This window comes from Suncus etruscus, chromosome 1 (genome assembly GCF_024139225.1).
Source record: "Suncus etruscus isolate mSunEtr1 chromosome 1, mSunEtr1.pri.cur, whole genome shotgun sequence".
Classification (NCBI taxonomy): domain Eukaryota; kingdom Metazoa; phylum Chordata; class Mammalia; order Eulipotyphla; family Soricidae; genus Suncus; species Suncus etruscus.
In genome coordinates, this window is record NC_064848.1 from 108,075,282 (window position 1) to 108,095,241 (window position 19,960).

General features: G+C 33.3%; 1 protein-coding gene across 1 annotated transcript in view; it reads left to right on the forward strand.

The window, feature by feature from the left end:
- Positions 1-19,960, forward strand: part of SEMA3C (semaphorin 3C) — a 198,077-nt gene that overhangs the window by 123,666 nt on the left and 54,451 nt on the right. Inside the window, 8 exon segments of the mRNA XM_049783875.1 lie at positions 2,528-2,647; positions 10,601-10,621; positions 10,623-10,692; positions 14,433-14,552; positions 15,660-15,802; positions 17,427-17,541; positions 18,837-18,906; positions 19,673-19,817. Of these exon segments, the coding sequence (XP_049639832.1) occupies positions 2,528-2,647; positions 10,601-10,621; positions 10,623-10,692; positions 14,433-14,552; positions 15,660-15,802; positions 17,427-17,541; positions 18,837-18,906; positions 19,673-19,817 (804 nt within the window).

A 19,960-nucleotide genomic window follows, 5' to 3' on the forward strand; every position in this document is an offset into this window, starting at 1 on the left:
AAATTCATGTTCTTCTTACTCCTGGGATGTCTTTTCTATATTTTTGTCTGTTAGTATCTTTATCTTATTTTGTAGACTCCAGCTTAAATAACCTCTTTTCCAGTCTTTCATGTGATAATACTACTCATTTGCTCCTCTTTTCTTCTACAGAAATTAAAAATAGGTGTCTATAACCTGACTGCTTCACTTACTTCAGCCCGATGTATTATGGTCTCCTTTATCTAAAAGCAGGGATTGAATCATTCCTACATTGTTATTGTTAGTATCTTGTATAGTGCTTGCAGGGAGTAAATTGGATAAATATTTATCAGATAGAATTGATAAAATTGGAATGCTATTTTGATTGGAAATCAAAATGCTATGGCAGTAAGTATAGTAGCATGGTGGAAATGGAAGGAGACTAATATATTATTCCTGATAATGCAAATTTATTTGTTTTTTCCTTTTGTGTTTTTGGAGGTAGTGGCAGTCTGAGGGGCACACTGAGCATCAAGTAGCCTGGGAGAAACTGTTGATAAAAACCAGTCTCTACCAATAGTGTGTGAAACTGGCTCACTGAGAGCTCATCTGTATTTATAGAGAAACTAAATTGTGAAGGGAGTTATATTTAATATTGGCTCAATTACTAATGAAATTTAGGGCAAAACACTGAACTTCTTTGGAATTCAATAACCACATCATTAAATACTTTAAATAAAATAGATATGAGCATGTTAAAAAATGACTAAAGTATCAAAAGCCATGCAAACATAAATAACATAAAAATTCCCCACTAATAACTACAAATTCCTCATCCAGAGGAATGTATAGGATTGTGCATATATAGGATTCAGTGTTAAATGCAGGTATTTTTTATATAAATTTGCTCTACTTTCTGCCATAAGTGATTCCAGAGCACAGACTGGAGTAAGCACTAAAGACCTCTGGTGTGCCCAACCATTCATCTACCACCCCCACCCCCCAAAAAATCTTTAAATAAAATATTAAGCTAGTTCATTCTCCCATACCTACATTAAAGACCAGAAGCAGATATTGTAAAATAATTTTTTTGCTTCACTTGTTCTAGTGATACATCCTATAAAATGAATTATGAAAGCTTTTGGTCATATTTTTAAAGGAATTGAACTAGTATAAAAATGAATAACTGTTAAATACCTAAATAGCAAATGTTATACTCAAATATTGTGAACTTGAAAGGTGAAAAATCGAACTAGATAGCAAATAAAAAGGTTACTAATCATATCATATGTTATATGATTATTAATACTACTAACACATAATATACTCTCAAATATTAGTGATAAATATGCTTTTATTACAATGTAGATACATGTGTAAGTATAATCTGTATGTAAAATTTAAAGCATATTAGTTTTTTCTTCTTTTTACATTTATTAGTATAATTCATGATAATAAATCATGAAAGTCATGACAAATATGATTTATTATTAATAGAAATATATTGAATTAGTGCCTTAAGGGACTATTATATATAAAACTCAATTGCTAAATTGAGTATGAAAAATTAACATAACTCCTCCTATCCTCCCTTGCATAGACATATTATATAGATACCACAATACTTTTACTCTAGAAAAACTTATTATCATTTGCATTTATGTAACAAACTTTAACATACCTTAATAAACAAGTGCAACAGAGCATGACATTAGATATTTAACAAAAATTTTCTCTTAAATGACATAAAATTGTATTTATGATTAATTTGTTAATTGTTGATTATTTGGTAATAAAAATCTATAATAGAAATTTTGTATGGAATGTTGTTATTAATATAAAAAGAGAGAGAATGAAAAAAATTTAAATAATGGCGAGTTAACTAATCTTTAGGATTTGGAGAAATGGCTCAAAGAGTGGAATGCATTTTTTCAGTGTAAGAACCCAGGTTCAATGCCCAACCCCATTAAACTTCCAACTACTATACAAGGAAGGACTTCTGAACCCTGTGCATAAGTAACATAGGTGTGTCTGCCAAACCAAATGATTATTAAGTTAACTTCTGTTTTAACAAGGCTGTCAAGGATGGAGGTATGATTCCATCATGTTTCACAGAAACCAGTAGTGTTGCATTGTGCTTAATATTTGTTCTTTTCTCCCCAACTATAGAGGCATGATTTTTTCTATTGCCTTATGTTGTGTTCTATATTAGCATGGTTTCTTTAAAACACATTCCTAAAACGTGTGTGCATATATATTGTCTTGAAGAAAACTTGTGGAAATAATTCATTTTACTTGTATTTTTCAATTTCTTTCTTAGGTAAAGAGTATATTTCTGAACTTAAGAACTTAATAATATGTAAAGTATTGAAATACAAGAACTCTTTTACTCATAACCAAAGACTGCCTTCTCCTGAAACAAATCAGTGGAGTGAAACATGTTGTTCTCATTATCTCTAAAATAAACAATAAAATGAACAGAATGGGAAATGTATAGAACAGCATAAATTTTATACTGAAAATATTAGTAGTTCTTGGTTTGCTAACAGCATATTTACTTACTCTTTAGCATGGCTGCGGGAACTTTGTTCGTGTAATTCAGACTTTTAATCGCACTCATCTATATGTTTGTGGGAGTGGTGCTTTCAGCCCAGTCTGTACTTATTTGAACAGAGGAAGGAGATCAGAAGTAAGTGTAACAATTTTTTATTCTCAAATTAATGTGTAACAAAGATTCTTAAAACCATATTGAAGACTTAAAAAATTAGAAATGTTAATAACTTTAAAATACTGCAAGCTCTTTTAAACATAAATGTACTGCATTTGGTTCCAGTCTTAAAAATTAAAAACAGTATTTTACCCTCAACTAAATATGCATATAGCATTAAATAAGTGACATATAAACATAAGTAACAGTAATTTGTTAATGAATAATGAATTATTTATTTTCATTACTTTACTACTATTATATTTTATCTCTGTATCTGAAAAGAAAAGTTAAAAAGATATTGGAGAAATGGTATAATTAAGGTATTCATAATATTTGTTCCCCATCACAGGATTATTATAGTTTGGTTGCCTTCTCTATTTCAATATAACTATTTTTTTTCCTTTGTCTTTCAGTTGTATTAAGTACTATGAGATACAGGCGATAGGATGCCAGGTGACTTTGCTGAGAATAACTTTATATAATAAATTACAATTTGTTTTTAATCAGCATCAATTTTTACTAGTGTATTTAATTTGGATTGTGCATTATTTAAAATGATTTGGATTTCTGTAAACAAAATTATTTGTAAACTACTTATCAGATATGGCTAATATGTAATCCCATATCACATTCTTTGACCTTCACCTATAATATTTAAGAGTATGTTATCCAATTTCACTATTATTAGCTAAGAAATCTATGTGTTAGGTCAAAATGTTTGCTCTTATTCTTCTAGTGAAAAAGTTGTTTCATATAATACAAATAATTTTTTTAAAAATTATTTTACTTTTATTATGTAACTTAAATCTAGTGAATCTAGTTCTTTTTTTTTTTTAATTTTTCTTTTATTTAAACACCTTGATTACATACATGATTGTGTTTGGGTTTCAGTCATAAAAGGAACACCACCCATCACCAGTGCAACATTCCCATCACCCAAGTCCCAAATCTCCCTCCTCCCCACCCAACCCCCGCCTGTACCCTAAACAGGCTCAACATTTCCCTCATACATTCTCAATATTAGGACAGTTCAAAATGTAGTTATTTCTCTAACTAAACTCATCACTCTTTGTGGTGAGCTTCCTGAGGTGAGCTGGAACTTCCAGCTCTTTTCTCTTTTGTGTCTGAAAATTATTATTACAAGGGTGTCTTTCATTTTTCTTAAAACCCATAGATGAGTGAGACCATTCTGCGTTTTTCTCTCTCTCTCTGACTTATTTCACTCAGCATAATAGATTCCATGTACATCCATGTATAGGAAAATTTCATGACTTCATCTCTCCTGACAGCTGCATAATATTCCATTGTGTATATGTACCACAGTTTCTTTAGCCATTCGTCTGTTGAAGGGCATCTTGGTTGTTTCCAGAGTCTTGCTATGGTAAATAGAGCTGCAATGAATATAGGTGTAAGGAAGGGGTTTTTGTATTGTATTTTTGTGTTCCTAGGGTATATTCCTAGGAGTGGTATAGCTGGATCGTATGGGAGCTCGATTTCCAGTTTTTGGAGGAATCTCCATATCGCTTTCCATAAAGGTTGAACTAGACAGCATTCCCACCAGCAGTGGATAAGAGTTCCTTTCTCTCCACATCCCCGCCAACACTGTTTATTCTCATTCTTTGTGATGTGTGCCATTCTCTGGGGTGTGAGGTGGTATCTCATCGTTGTTTTGATTTGCATCTCCCTGATGATTAGTGATGTGGAACATTTTTTCATGTGTCTTTTGGCCATGCGTATTTCTTCTTTGTCAAAGTGTCTGTTCATTTCTTCTCCCCATTTTTTGATGGGGTTAGATGTTTTTTTCTTGTAAAGTTCTGTCAGTGCCTTGTATATTTTGGAGATTAGCCCCTTATCTGATGGGTATTGGGTGAATAGTTTCTCCCACTCAGTGGGTGGCTCTTGTATCCTGGGCACTATTTCCTTTGAGGTGCAGAAGCTTCTCAGCTTAATATATTCCCATCTGTTAATCGCTGCTTTCACTTGCTTGGAGAGTGCAGTTTCCTCCTTGAAGATGCCTGTAATGTCCTGTAGTGTTTTGCCTATGTGCTGTTCTATATATCTTATGGTTTTGGGGCTGATATCGAGGTCTTTAATCCATTTGGATTTTACCTTTGTACATGATGTTAGCTGGGGGTCTAAGTTTAATTTTTTGCAAGTGGCTATCCAATTGTGCCAACACCACTTGTTGAAGAGGCTTTCCCTGCTCCATTTAGGATTTCCTGCTCCTTTATCAAAAATTAGATGGTTGTATCTCTGGGGAACATTTTCTGAGTATTCAAGCCTATTCCACTGATCTGAGGACCTATCCTTATTCCAATACCATGCTGTTTTGATAACTGTTGCTTTGTAGTACAGTTTAAAGTTGGGAAAAGTAATTCCTCCCATATTCTTTTTCCCAATGATTGCTTTAGCTATTCGAGGGTGTTTATTGTTCCAAATGAATTTCAAAAGTGTCTGATCCACTTCTTTGAAGAATGTCATGGGTATCTTTAGAGGGATGGCATTAAATCTGTATAATGCCCTGGGGAGTATTGACATTTTGATGATGTTAATCTTGCCAATCCATGAGCAGGGTATGTGTTTCCATTTCCGTGTGTCCTCTCTTATTTCTTGGAGCAGAGTTTTATAGTTTTCTTTGTATAGGTCCTTCACATATTTAGTCAAGTTGATTCCAAGATATTTGAGTTTGTGTGGTACTATTGTGAATGGGGTTGTTTTCTTAATGTCCATTTCATCCTTATTACTATTGGTATATAGAAAGGCCATTGATTTTTGTGTGTTAATTTTGTAGCCTGCCACCTTGCTATATGAGTCTATTGTTTCTAGAAGCTTTTTGATAGAGTCTTTAGGGTTTTCTAAGTAGAGTATCATGTCATCTGCAAACAGTGAGAGTTTGACTTCTTCCTTTCCTATCTGGATTCCCTTGATATCCTTTTCTTGCCTAATCGCTATAGCAAGTACTTCCAGTGCTATGTTGAATAGGAGTGGTGAGAGAGGACAGCCTTGTCTTGTGCCAGAATTTAGAGGGAAGGCTTTCAGTTTTTCTCCATTGAGGATAATATTTGCCACTGGCTTGTGGTAGATGGCCTTCACTATATTGAGAAAGGTTCCTCCATTCCCATCTTGCTGAGAGTTTTGATCAAGAATGGGTGTTGGACCTTATCAAATGCTTTCTCTGCATCTATTGATATGATCATGTGGTTTTTATTTTTCTTGTTATTGATGTTGTGTATTATGTTGATAGATTTACGGATGTTAAACCAGCCTTGCATTCCTGGGATGAAACCTACTTGATCGTAGTGGATGATCTTCTTAACGAGGCATTGAATCCTATTTGCCAGGATTTTGTTGAGGATCTTTGCATCTGCATTCATCAGTGATATTGGTCTGTAATTTTCTTTTTTGGTAGCGTCTCTGTCTGGTTTAGGTATCAAGGTGATGTTGGCTTCATAAAAGCTATTTGGAAGTGTTTCTGTTTGTTCAATTTCATGAAAGATTCTTGCCAAGATTGGCAGTAGTTCCTCTTGGAAAGTTTGATAGAATTCATTAGTGACTCCATCTGGACCTGGGCTTTTGTTTTTCGGCAGACATTTGATTTCTGTTTTAATTTCATCAATGGTGATGGGGGTGTTTAGATATGCTACATCCTCTTCCTTCAACCGTGGAAGATTATAAGAATCCAAGAATTTATCCATTTCTTCCAGGTTCTCATTTTTAGTGGCGTAGAGTTTTTCAAAGTAGTTTCTGATTACCCTTTGAATCTCTGTCATATCAGTAGTGATCTCTCCTTTTTCATTCCTGATACGAGTTATCAAGTTTCTCTCTCTCTCTTTCTTTGTTAGGTTTGCCAGTGGTCTATCAATCTTGTTTATTTTTTTCAAAGAACCAACTTCTGCTTTCGTTGATCTTTCGGATTGTTTTTTGAGTTTCCACTTCGTTAATTTCTGCTCTCAGCTTTGTTATTTCCTTCTGTCTTCCTATTCTTGGGTCCTTTTGTTGAGCATTTTCTAGTTCTATTAGCTGTGTCATTAAGCTACTCAGGTAAGCTCCTTCTTCCTTCCTGATGTGTGCTTGCAAAGCTATAAATTTTCCTCTCAGTACTGCTTTTGCTGTGTCCCATAAGTTCTGAGAGTTTGTGTCTTGATTGTCATTTGTTTCCAGGAACCTTTTTATTTCCTCCTTGATTTCATCTCGGACCCACTGGTTATTGAGCATGAGGCTGTTTAACTTCCAGGTGTTAAAGTGTTTCTTCTGAGTCCCTTTGGAGTTCACAAATAATTTCAGAGCCTTGTGGTCAGCGAAGGTAGTCTGCAAAATTTCTATCCTCTTGATCTTATGGAGGTATGTTTTATGTGCCAGCATGTAGTCTATCCTGGAGAATGTCCCATGTACATTGGAGAAGAATGTGTATCCAGGTTTCTGGGGATGGAGTGTCCTATATGTATCCACTAGGCCTCTTTCTTCCATTTCTCTCCTCAGGTCTAGTATATTCTTGTTGGGTTTCAGTCTGGTTGACCTGTCCAGTGTTGACAAAGCCGTGTTAAGGTCCCCCACAATTATTGTGTTGTTGTTGATATTATTTTTCAGATTTGTCAACAGTTGTATTAAATATTTTGCTGGCCCCTCATTCGGTGCATATATGTTTAGGAGAGTGAATTCTTCCTGCTCTACGTACCCCTTGATTAATATAAAATGTCCGTCTTTGTCCCTTACAACCCTTCCTGAGTATAAAGTTTGCATTATCTGATATTAGTATGGCCACTCCAGCTTTTTTATGGGGTGTTGTTTGCTTGGATAACTTTTCTCCAGCCTTTTATTTTGAGTCTATGTTTGTTCTGACTATTCAGGTGCGTTTCTTGTAGGCAGCAGAAGGTTGGATTGAGTTTTTGATCCATTTAGCCACTCTGTGTCTCTTAACTGGTGCATTTAGTCCATTGACGTTGAGAGAAAGAATTGTCCTGGATTTAACGCCATCTTTATTTCAAAAATTTGGTGTGTCTTTTGGGTAGTCTTGTCTTAGATTAGGTCTTTCAGTTTTTCTCTTAAGACTGTTTTGTGTCTGTGAAGTTTCTGAGCTGTTTTTTGTCTGTGAAACCATGTATTCTTCCATCAAACCGGAAAGTGAGTTTTGCTGGGTATAGTATTCTGGGTGAAGCATTCATTTCATTCAGTCTTGTCACAATATCCCACCACTGCTTTTCTGGCATTGAGCGTTTCTGGTGACAGGTCTGCTGTAAATCTCAGGGAAGCTTGCTTGAACATGATTTCCCCTTTTGATCTTGCTGTTTTCAGAATTCTGTCTCTATCTGTGGGATTTGTCATTGTGACTAGGATGTGTCTTGGGGTGGTTTTTCTGGGGTCTCTTTTGGTTGGTACTCTTCGGGCATGCAGGATTTGATCACATATATTCTTTAGCTCTGGAAGTTTCTCTTTAATGATGTTCTTGACCATTGATTCTTCCTGAAATTTTCTTTCTGGGGTCTCTGGGACTCCAATGATTCTTAAGTTGTTTCTGTTGATCTTATCATAGACTTCTATTTTCGTCTGTTCCCATTCTTTGACTAATTTTTCCATTGTCTGCTCATTTGCTTTAAGTTTTTTGTCCAATCTCTCCTGCTGTATGGAATTGTTATGTATCTCATCTTCCACAGCACCAAGTCTATTCTCAGCTTCTGATACCCTGTCCCAGAGCTTATCCATTTTGTCATTCACTTTCGTTTACTGACTTTTTCAGTCCTGTTAGTTGACATGTTATTTCAGTTTGGAGTTTTGTCATTTCTGCCTTCATATTTTCTTGGTTCTTTTAGTGTTCTGTTCAACTCGATCCATGGTTTCTTGGAGTCTGTTGAGCACCTTCCATATTGCTAGTCTAAAGTCCTTATCTGAGAGGTTGATTAGTTGTTCAGTCATTATCTGGTCCTCAGAATTGTCATCTTCATTCTCTATGTCTGATGGCTGGCCTGCGTTGTTTCCCCATTGTCACACTTGTATTGTGGGTTTTTCTACGTGTTGTGGTGGTATTCATTGTCTATATGATATAGGCAGCACACTCCTCTGGCTCCTCCCTTTCTGGATGGGCTGACTTGCCTCTAAGGGAGGGGAGTCCTCCGTGTATGAAGCCTCACACTGGGTCAAATCTTAGGCCCGAGCATGCAACAGAGAAGACAGTCCGGAGAGAAATGTTTGGCTTCTGTGATATAGCGCCGTTCTTAGTGTGATTTTTTCCTTCTTGTTGCAATGGAGTTCTTTCCTTAGAAAGAGTGCACGGTGCCGCGTAGCGAAGCGGAGCAGCCGTGCTCCTCTGAGCCTCTTTTTGCCCCACTCGCAAGAGTTTCACGCAATGAGGACAGTAGACAGACATAGACAGGCCCACACTCACAGTCATTCACAGCTGAGCCCCCACTGGGGCCGGTGTACACTCGCGGATTTTCCCGCCTGGTGTCACACCACAGGGAGCCAGCTTTTGCAAAGGTTTAGCCGGTTTTTATGCTCTGGAAGTCCCCTCCCTCGAAAAATGGCGTCTGGGCGAGCGAGGTTTCTGGAGGCTCTTTTTTGCCCCACTCGCAAGAGTTTCTACGCAAGAGGACAGTAGACAGACATAGACAGGTCACACTCACAGTCTTTCACAGCTCGAGGCCCCCACTGGGCCGGTGTACTTTCGCGGATTTTCCCCCCGCCTGGTGTCCACACACAGGGAGCCAGCTTTTTGCGAACAATCATTTTCAAGCATGAATCTTATCAAGAGTAAAATGAGAACCTGGAATCGTGCCCTTCCGGCTGCCCCAGGCCACCATGCCCGGGCACGGCCGCCGGCTCCGGCCTCCTCACGCTGGCGCGCCTCCCATGGACGGGCCGTGAATCTAGTTCTTAAATAATTCCTTAATACAATTACAATTTTAGAGTTAAAAATCATAGGAAAGATTAGTACAAGTATTGGCATATTAACATATTGACATTAACACCTACAAAAATAATCTACTATAGAATTGCTATACCATTTGCAATGAATATGGGCTTTATTGTATTTTAATATATTTATTCCAGAATTAAAGCTATATAAATCTCTTTTGATTAATGATGTCTGTTAAAAGTAAATGAAAAATTATGAAGCATTTCAAGTAGTTTCTTAAAGTAATGTTCTTAAAGGAAAAGTAAATTTATGCTTCTTGAAAAAGTACAGATGACTGCATTTAGCTTGTCATTACAACCACATGCCTGTGATCAATTGATTAAATAAACTCCTGCTCAGACATCTGCAATCTGTCTGACACTCCATTGAAAACTGTGCAGTCACTGTACAAGCCAACAATCGCATAACATTTTTTCAGAGAACAAGAATTCAATAGGATCATTTTTCCAAGTACAAATTGCCCACTAGTGTACTTCAAGGCTTGGTTTAAAAAAGTCTGTCCAAAAATTAATCTCCTTTGAAAAGCCTACATGGAATACATTTTTAAGTCACTTTGCTAAATATGAAACTGCTTTAGTCTCACTTCATAAAGATGTGTTTAAAGAAGAGTTTTCATTAATCACCTTAAATAATATGAACTTCTGAAGAGACAATGTTAAGTATGAATAGGGTTTATTAATTTTACACTTTATATGTTTCTCATGATAGTCAAGTCAAAATGTCTTGTATCACATCATAATATATCTAATCTATTTAAATTATAATGTAAATATTTGAATGTCCATCAATGATTATCCATCATTGTAATTAAAAGGGTGAAAAATTTTTGCAAGTTCTAGTTTACAGTGTCTTCATATTTTAGGACCTAGCCCAAAATAAGATGTCCAATAAACCTGTTAATGATTACATTAATCACTTTTAAACTTAATTATTATATATTTAGTTAAATATTTTATAATGTTTACACTTACTTAGTTAATTTCCTTATTGTTACTACATTTTTTATTTTGCCTCTAATTAAGGATCAAGTTTTCATAATTGATTTCCAAGTGTGAATCTGGGAAAGGACGCTGCTCTTTCAACCCTAATGTGAACACTGTATCTGTTATGATAAGTAAGTGGAAAATGAAACAGGGAAGGTTTACATATATGTTTGTGTGTCTTTTTGTGTCTTTGTATGTATGCATATATTTGTGTACATATATAAGTATGTATACATATATATAATAAAAAGGGAATTCCAGGGGGCCATTGATAGTACAATGGCTAAGGCACTTGGCATACATCTTTATTTAAATCCCCTGGCACCACTCATGGTTCCTCAAACACTGCCAAGAATAAGCCAGAGCACTTCTAGGGTTAACCCCAAAACAAAATTTAATAAAACTGAAATTAAACAAGTAGTATAAATTCAATAACACAAATCATGAGTCGCATTTCCATTTTGAATATTGACATTAGTAACTGTACATGAGGAAAATAATAAGATAATTATGAAGTGTTAAATACAAATTTTTCCATTTCCAAGAACATTCAGTATTGAATCATAAATATGGTTTTATTTGCCTACTGTGGCCTAGATATCATTTCCTACAAAAAGTCAACCAATCACAAAATTTTTATATACAAATATATATATATATACATAATTATTTTAATTTACATTTACTTTCAGTGGTTTTGTCCTTGTTTTGTTAGTATTAAAAATATTTGCAATTATTTGGGTCACAGCGATGGCACAAGCAGTAGGGCATTTGCCTTGCAAGTGCTAACTTAGGATGAACCATGGTTTGATCCCCCGGCATCCCATATGGTCCCCCAAGCCAGGAGTGATTTCTGAGCGCACAGCCAGGAGTAACCCCTGAGCATCACCAGGTGTCTCAAAAAAGCAAAAAAAAAAAAAAAAGAATATTTGCAATTATTGAGAATATTTATGGTTTCATAATTTTTGTGCCTTCTATTCTAAAGTACAAGTGTGATACTTTTCTTCTATTTTTAGTTATTTAGTACTATGTATTTTTAGCAAATAGTTTTATGTTCTTTTGCTATTTTTGTTAATTGAGTACAAGTCAAATGATATCATTGGAACCTGTCAATAATATTATGAGGTTTTTCTAATCAGTATACATACAACTGAAAATCAAAATATTTCTTTTTGGCTCTGTACCACACCCCTCAGTGTACCAAGGCTTATTCCTGAACTGCTAGCTCTCAGGGACCACTCATTGTCAGACTTGGGGGACTCTGAGATGCCAGAATCAAACCCAGGTTGACTGCATGCAAAGCAAGCACCCGACTTGCAATATTTTCTCTCCAGCTCATTATTTTTAATTAAGGTTAAATGGCTTGTATGATCTTTGTACAAACCTTAAAACAAAACTACGAAAAAGCTATTTCTCTAAAACAAAATTATTTCCAAATTCTCATTATTAGATATTTTTTTGGGGGGGAGCCAAACCTGGTGACGCTCAGACATTACTACCTATCTATGGCACTCAGAAATCGCTCCTGGCTTGGGGGACCACATGGGATGCTGGTGGGGATCGAACCGTGGTCCTCCTAGGCTAGCACCGGCATGGCAGATGCCTTACCGATTCGTGCCACTGCTTCCATCCCATTATTAAATATATTTATTGATACAAAATAAAATTAGAACATTTATTATTTCTACCTTTTTATAATTTATAATTTAAATTTATAATTTATAAATTATAGGGCCAGGAGAGATAGAACAGCGGCGTTTGCCTGTGCAAGCAGCCGATCCAGGACCAAAGGTGGTTGGTTCGAATCCCGGTGCCCATATGGTCCCCCCGTGCCTGCCAGGAGCTATTACTGAGCAGACAGCCAGGGAGTCACCCCTGAGCACCACCGGGGTGTGGCCCAAAAACCAAAAAAATAAAAATAAAAAACTATAAATTATAATTTTATATTTTATAATTTATATATAAATATATATTTATTACATATAAATATATAAATAAAATGTATATAAACATAAATATATAAGTATTATAATTTATATATACTTATAATTTATAATAGGAAATTAAGCCAATTAGAACCTCATACTCTATAATAGCTATAAACAACTAATAAAGTAATATATAATAGAATTACAGTTGGTCCCTCTGTGAATCATCTGTGGGTTTGTATGCCATCTTCTGGGTCTTTATTTTCATTTCTACTTGTAATCAGATAATGATCAGTGATTACTGTATCAATCAGCTTGTTGAATAATAGGAATATAGGTTCATTACCTTGAGGAGAGCTGGATATAGCAAAAAAAAATAAAATACTTTTATTTCAAAAATGTCCATAACAGTACTGTATTTATATAGTTCTTATATAGATGCTTCATGGATGCTTCCAGAATTTTTAAGATGATAAAGCCACTCAAAATGTCTGTATGTACACTTACTTATTTGTTCTTATGGACTTATGCTAGCCTAGAATGCAGATCTTGGCTGCACAATTTGCATCATATTTTTTTTCTATGATTTAGAATACCAGTTCATGACCTCAGAGTATGTATTAAAAACATTTATTTTCTCTTCTTCCCTGGCCAATAGATGTTGTTTATTACAACATCATAGACCTACAGTTCCTTAAATGTTCAGGATTTATGGAATGAAAAGAGATCTTAGAAGTCAATAGAGATAGTAATTCCCCATAACAGTAATGAAACTATCTGATTAATTTCTTATTAAAAATATTTTTTTTGAGCCAAAGCAATAGCACAGCAAATAGGACATTTGCCTTGCACATAGCAGACCTTCTGTTCGATCCCCAGCATCTCATCTTGTCCCATGTGTCTTCCAGGCTGACTGAGCATAGGTGCTGTGAGTAACCCCCTGAATACCTCTGAGTGGGTCCCAGAAAAACAAAAATACACACACATATGTATATATGTCCTAATATATATGTTATAATTGCCTTTATACTCAAGGCACACATAGCAATTTAAAAGTTATTTCCTTACTAGGAAACATATAAGAATGTTAGACAAAGTAAATATTAATGATATATCATATAAAATAAAAGAGAAATATTTTCTCTTTAATGTTACTTTGATTGTTACATATACTTTTTTGTGTCTATGTTGTTTATGTCTAATATATTAAAATCATTAATATATAAGTATGTTAAACTTATGAAATACGAAGAATAACATGTTTATTTTATTTTAGTTTCATATTATTAGGCACATTGTTGATATATTACTATATAATAAAGCAAACAGTTGCTTACTTTGCTGTTCCTTCTAGAACTAAAAATAAAAATATAGTTTGTAACTTTAAGACTCTTGCAGTTAATTAGTAAGAACTATTATTTTTTAATATGTGGTGAAATTTTTGATCTAATAATCAAATTTCATTTTCCAAATGAGATAATTAATATTTAGGTTGTTAAGTAACTGAGCTATTGTAAATCTCTTAACTACTAAGATCAGAAGCCAAAACTTGAAACTCAAAAGTATATTTCTTTGGTTTATTGGAAGAAATCAAATAATTTGACTATTATGTTAACTTTCTCATATGTGTGTTTCTTCTATTTCACTACACTGTAATCAAAAAGTATTTGATATAATTAAGTTCTAACAGAGAATTGCTTATGTAGAGTAAAAATATTTTAGGTCTTGATTATAAAAAATATATAATAGTGATTATAGAGGCCAACAATAACACCAGTTATAACTTATTAAATTTCTTTTATTTGATGGACCATGAAGTCCACTTGCCAGTTATACACCCTCTAGAATCTGTGATGGTCCCATAAACAAGTTTACAATTTTTAAAATTGACATATAAAACAGTGAAATTGTGTTGACCTTTTCTTTTTTATACTCTGCAATAGATGAGGAGCTTTTCTCTGGAATGTATATAGATTTTATGGGAACAGATGCTGCTATTTTTCGAAGTTTAACGAAGAGAAATCCGGTCAGAACAGATCAACACAATTCTAAATGGCTTAGTGGTAAGAAAACATTCAATAAATATTTAGTAAATTTATTGTTAGAGCCTTACTATTGATAGTATCTTTGTATAGATCTGTGCAAATCTTTGTTTTTGCATCTAGGAATAGTCTCATTTTTTTATATGTTGTTCACTGGTAATAAACTTTTTTAATTTTTGCAAAAAATAAATAAATGCTAAATAAATAACCAATAGAATGATACATCTATGCTAATCCTTATACAACTGTTTGTGCTTCTTCAGGTCACATGTAATTTGCATTATGCAAAGTATTTATTGACTTCAAAACATAATTCTTAGTCAACGTTGTTGTTTAAAGAAAGAAAAAAACCACAGATCTTTGTCATTTATTCCTAAGGAAAAGTTCGAGTTGAACCTAAATTTGGCAGTTTACTTAACACATTACTATTACACTGGAGTCACTGCAGCCAAGTTTCCTATTTCTCTGATAAACCAGCTCAAGAAAGCATTGCTTTTCTTTATGTCTTCAGTTTATTCCTCCAGTAAATCTGGAACTAGAGTATTTTAAAAGTTGTTTGGTTCTTAAAATAAGGAATCCCTCTGTCTTCAAATCTTCAAATAACTGTGTTCCTTTTTTTTTTCCATTGAAAAGTTTCCCCTTCATTTTAGGTGCTGCATTTTAAGAAAAATGTGGTATTTTTTTTTCCAGATATTGGACTTCTCATTCTGCTTCAGTGATTTTTAGTTTCTATGCACTAGATTGAAAACCACACTTTGAAAACCAAACATTTTTTCCCTATAAAATGGCTATCATATTCCATGGGAAATAATATAAAATAGCATTTCGATTTTTAAAAAGCTCATCAGTTCACAAATAATTTCTGCATTTACTATACTTCCAGATTGTTTTGCAGGCAGAGAAACAGTTGAAGCTAATATATTACAGCTATATTTTGTGGCACTTGACATTCCAAATGTGGTACATTGAGTGGATATAATTGCTGCACTTAGCCTTTTTGCCTGTGAACAATGGATTGCTCTTCTATACCAAAGATGGAAAAGGACTGTGCTTGTGGTCTGTGTGGATGACATAAGATGGATTTTCATTCTGATTATGTAAGGTTTGTGTGTGATGTTTTTTCTTCAGAACCTATGTACGTGGATGCTCATGTCATCCCAGATGGCACTGATCCAAATGATGCAAAGGTATACTTCTTCTTCAGAGAGAAACTGACCGACAATAGTAGAAGCACAAAACAGATCCAGTCCATGATTGCTAGAATATGTCCTGTAAGTATGAATACTGTATAATATGAAGAAAGAATAAAAAATTCAGATAATATTTTTTTCAATAATTGATTCTCATAATCTTATTATCAACTGTTACGAATCAATGAAATATTTTAAAAGGCTGGGAGTGTAGTTCTGTGGGTAAGCTATTGCCCTGCATGATTGAGACTTTAATTCTATTCCTAGAACTAGCAAAAAAAATTAAGTGTTAAAAACAGATTTTTTTTTGCCACAACTGCCCTGACCACCATACTGTCTCTGTAGCCCCACAGACATTTAAATTTTCCTTCATATCAGTCATTTAGGTTAACCTAATCTGTTTCAACAACAAAAAATGCCATTGAAGAAATGTATTGCATGTAGTTTTAAACTATTAATTTTGATCATTGGATTTCTATTTAATCATGTTAAAACAAATAATGTAAATTACAGGCAAAAATTACATATTTTGTGAAGCAGTATTGAAGCACAGAAAAAAAGTATTAAAATATTCTATACCAGTAAAACTAAAAAATGATATAGAGGATCAGGAAAATAGCTAATATAGCTGAAATTATTTGTGTGAGGCATTGAATTTGATCCCCAATAATATCCTGTTCATTGAGTATTTATTGATGTCTCCCAGATAGCCCCCAGAATACTACAGGGCCTGAACAGCACTGCACAGCTAAGCCTGATTACAATCAAAGTGGCCTGCACTATTAAACTGTGTTACAGGAATGGAACTTGGCTACTCAGAGTACTTGAGAGACTCCCTCAAGAAGGTTATTGTAAAATACAGTTCTAATAAATAGAAGTAATATCTTGTATATACATACTAAGTATATATGGCAGTACCACACAAAAGTTGTCTCCTCTTATCTGAGTTTTATAGACATATCCTTTTTTAGCATTCTTTGGGCAAAAGTATTTTTTAAGTATGCTCATTAGTTTATCTTTAGATATTGCATTACTTTATTGATTGTTGAGAGCATTTTATATTCAATTCTTTGGAAAAAGTCAGTAAAACCAGCAGAGGAGCAGCAAAAGTCTTCTGAGAGTTAAAAAAAAAAAAACCAGTAGCCATTCTCCTGCCCTGGTTGGTTAAATATATGTTAAATATATTTATATAAACATATAAATAAATAGCACATATAAATATATGTTACATATACATATAAAAGAATTTAATTAATAAAATGAAGGTTTAACTAGAATTATTTGTAAACATTTATTGTAAGTAATAACCCAGCCTCTTGACCATGGTATAATTTACAAGTTTTAGTTTCCTATAATTTTTCTTCATTTTGTAAATATGAATTTTCAAAAAAGGCAAGGTTAGTGATGTGTTTTTCATAATATTTCTAGAAATATTTCTGTCATATATTGTTTATAAAACTCTTGGGCATATATTTATTTGTTGAAACATTTTCAGCTGATAAAGTGCTACAGGAGAATAATAGTGTAACATTTGCTATTTTATAGTACCATTAATCTTAAATGTTCCTTTCTAGTGATAAATGTACAGATGTGGCTTGTTTTCTATAGTTTATATTTTAATAGATTCTCAAGTAATAAGGTTCAAATTGAATTCACTTTAACATTTTTAAAAATAATTTAATATGTGTTTGTAAAATGGCTTTAGAATGACACTGGTGGACTGCGTAGCCTTGTCAACAAGTGGACAACTTTCCTAAAAGCAAGACTGGTGTGCTCAGTAACAGATGAAGATGGCCCAGAAACATACTTTGATGAACTAGGTATATAGATATAAGATTGCAAATAATGTTTTCAATTAAAACTTGTGAATTTATTTTAATAAATTAATGGAATTTATTTTCCATTGTTTCAATAAAAATAATGGACCATGTTGAATAAAATATCTGGACCAATCATATATATATATATAATATATATATATCACATCTAAATATTTAATGAATTCACCATTTATATGAGTATGTGTATGCATGTATGTATATATAAACATAGTGAATGAATTTTAATTTTTATAAATGTATAAATAATGGTATAATTTTATTTTTAATAGAATTTGAATTTTACTGCAATTAAATATTAATTTAAGTTAATTAATAATTGAAATCAGTGGAAAGAAGACACTATAATGGAGGATGTGGGTGGGTCTGGAATATTGTATACATTCTATCATTAAAGTGTAAATCTTTAAAGTGTAAAGTGTAAATCAATTTATATTTCAAAATAAGATTCCAGTTTTATATTTTCACTATTTATAGCTATTACTATTATTATCAATAAGCTAGTTTTCAGAGCAGAAAATAGATAGTATTTTTGAAATAGAAATTAGAATCATACTCTAGTTATCCTTATTGACCTCGGAGCCAAGTATTTTCTTTATATGTGGAATGGTGATGGGAGGAAATTTTATATTAGGTTGAATAACATTTACTTGATTTTCTAGCAAAGAAAAGTTTTTAAGAAGGATAATTCATATATAATTAATTGCTATTTACAAATAAGTTATTCTTTAATCCATTGATATGTACAATAGTACTTATTCTCAGATTTTGAGGCTGTTTGCAAAGTAAGAAGTAAAAGAATATTACAATATGGAAAAATGTACCAGATTTAACAGTTATAAAAATAACTGGGATAGATGTTGGTCTCCTTAGAAGTCAGTCTGTTATAACAGAAACAAAGTTCCATTGGTATTTATAACTTAGCCAAGTAATTTAATAACTTTAAACATTTGGATCAGTCACTAAAAGACTAATTTTAGTCTTTGTTAGTTAGGATAAGTCACTTACCTTACATTTTTCCCAACCAGGGTTTATTCCCCAGTACCACTTATGATCCCATAAGCTCTACAAGCAGTAAGCACTGAATGCATCCAGATATAGCTCAAAAGCCAAAAAAGAAAAGTTAATAAACTGGAAATTACTTATTTATTTAGTTATATTTAGTTTATATAATTATATATTTAGTTTATATAATTTTATATAATTATATATAAATTATTTAGTTAAAACACATTTACAACTTGGGAACATAAAGAAATTATGTTTTTATTTTATAGAGGATGTATTTCTACTGGAAACTGATAATCCAAGGACAACACTAGTATATGGTATTTTTACAACATCAAGGTAAATATTAATTATATTTTAAGATAAACAGTAGAATTTATTGCATAATAGTTACAAAGCATTCTTCTGTCTAAACTTTTATTTCACATAACATTTAGGATAACATTAATTATTTTTCAAGCTTCAAAAATATATTTGACCTAAAATAATTATTTTAAAATAATTTTATAGGCTTTTTATCATGGTGATATAATATTGTCAAAACAAAAGATGTACATTATAATGCACAAATAGAGAAAATATTTTAAAAAATAATTTGAAACTTGTAATTCAAATGAAATTTTACATCACATAAAAAAATAATTGCGGGGCTAGAGTGATGGCGTAACTGGTAAGGCCTCTGCCTTGCCTGTGCTAGCCTCGGACAGACCAGGGTTCGATCCCCAGACATCTCATATGGTCCCCAAGCCAGGAGCGATTTCTGAGCGCATAGCCAGAAGTAACCCCTGAGCGTCACTGGGTGTGCCCCCAAAACAAACAATCAAAAAACAAGAGAAATAATAATTGCACCCATTAAAGTTTCAAATTATGAAAGTGAATCTCTGGGGTCAAAGACATTGTACAAGGAGCAGAGCACTTGACTTGCATATTAACAATCTAAGTTTGATCCCCCAAACCCTATCTGGCCCCATCCTAGCTCCACCAGGAGTTATCTATGAGAACTTTTGAATATGGCCCAAACAGTCACCCTCTCCCAGGCAAAAAAAAAAAAAAAAAGAATAAAAAGAAATCAAAGAAATATAATCTTTTTCTGTTTTGTTTTTAGCTCTGTTTTCAAGGGATCAGCAGTGTGTGTTTATCATTTATCTGACATACAAACTGTATTTAATGGGCCTTTTGCCCACAAAGAAGGACCTAATCATCAACTTATTTCCTATCAGGGAAGAATTCCATATCCCCGTCCTGGAACTGTAAGTATCAAGGAATTTTTCTGTGTTATTTTAATCTTGAAATTGATTTAACAAGAAATGAAAACCATGTTTATGCTTACTAAATATATCTATTGACGTATTGGTAAGCTTGCTACAAATTTTTACTTCACTAGTTCTATATG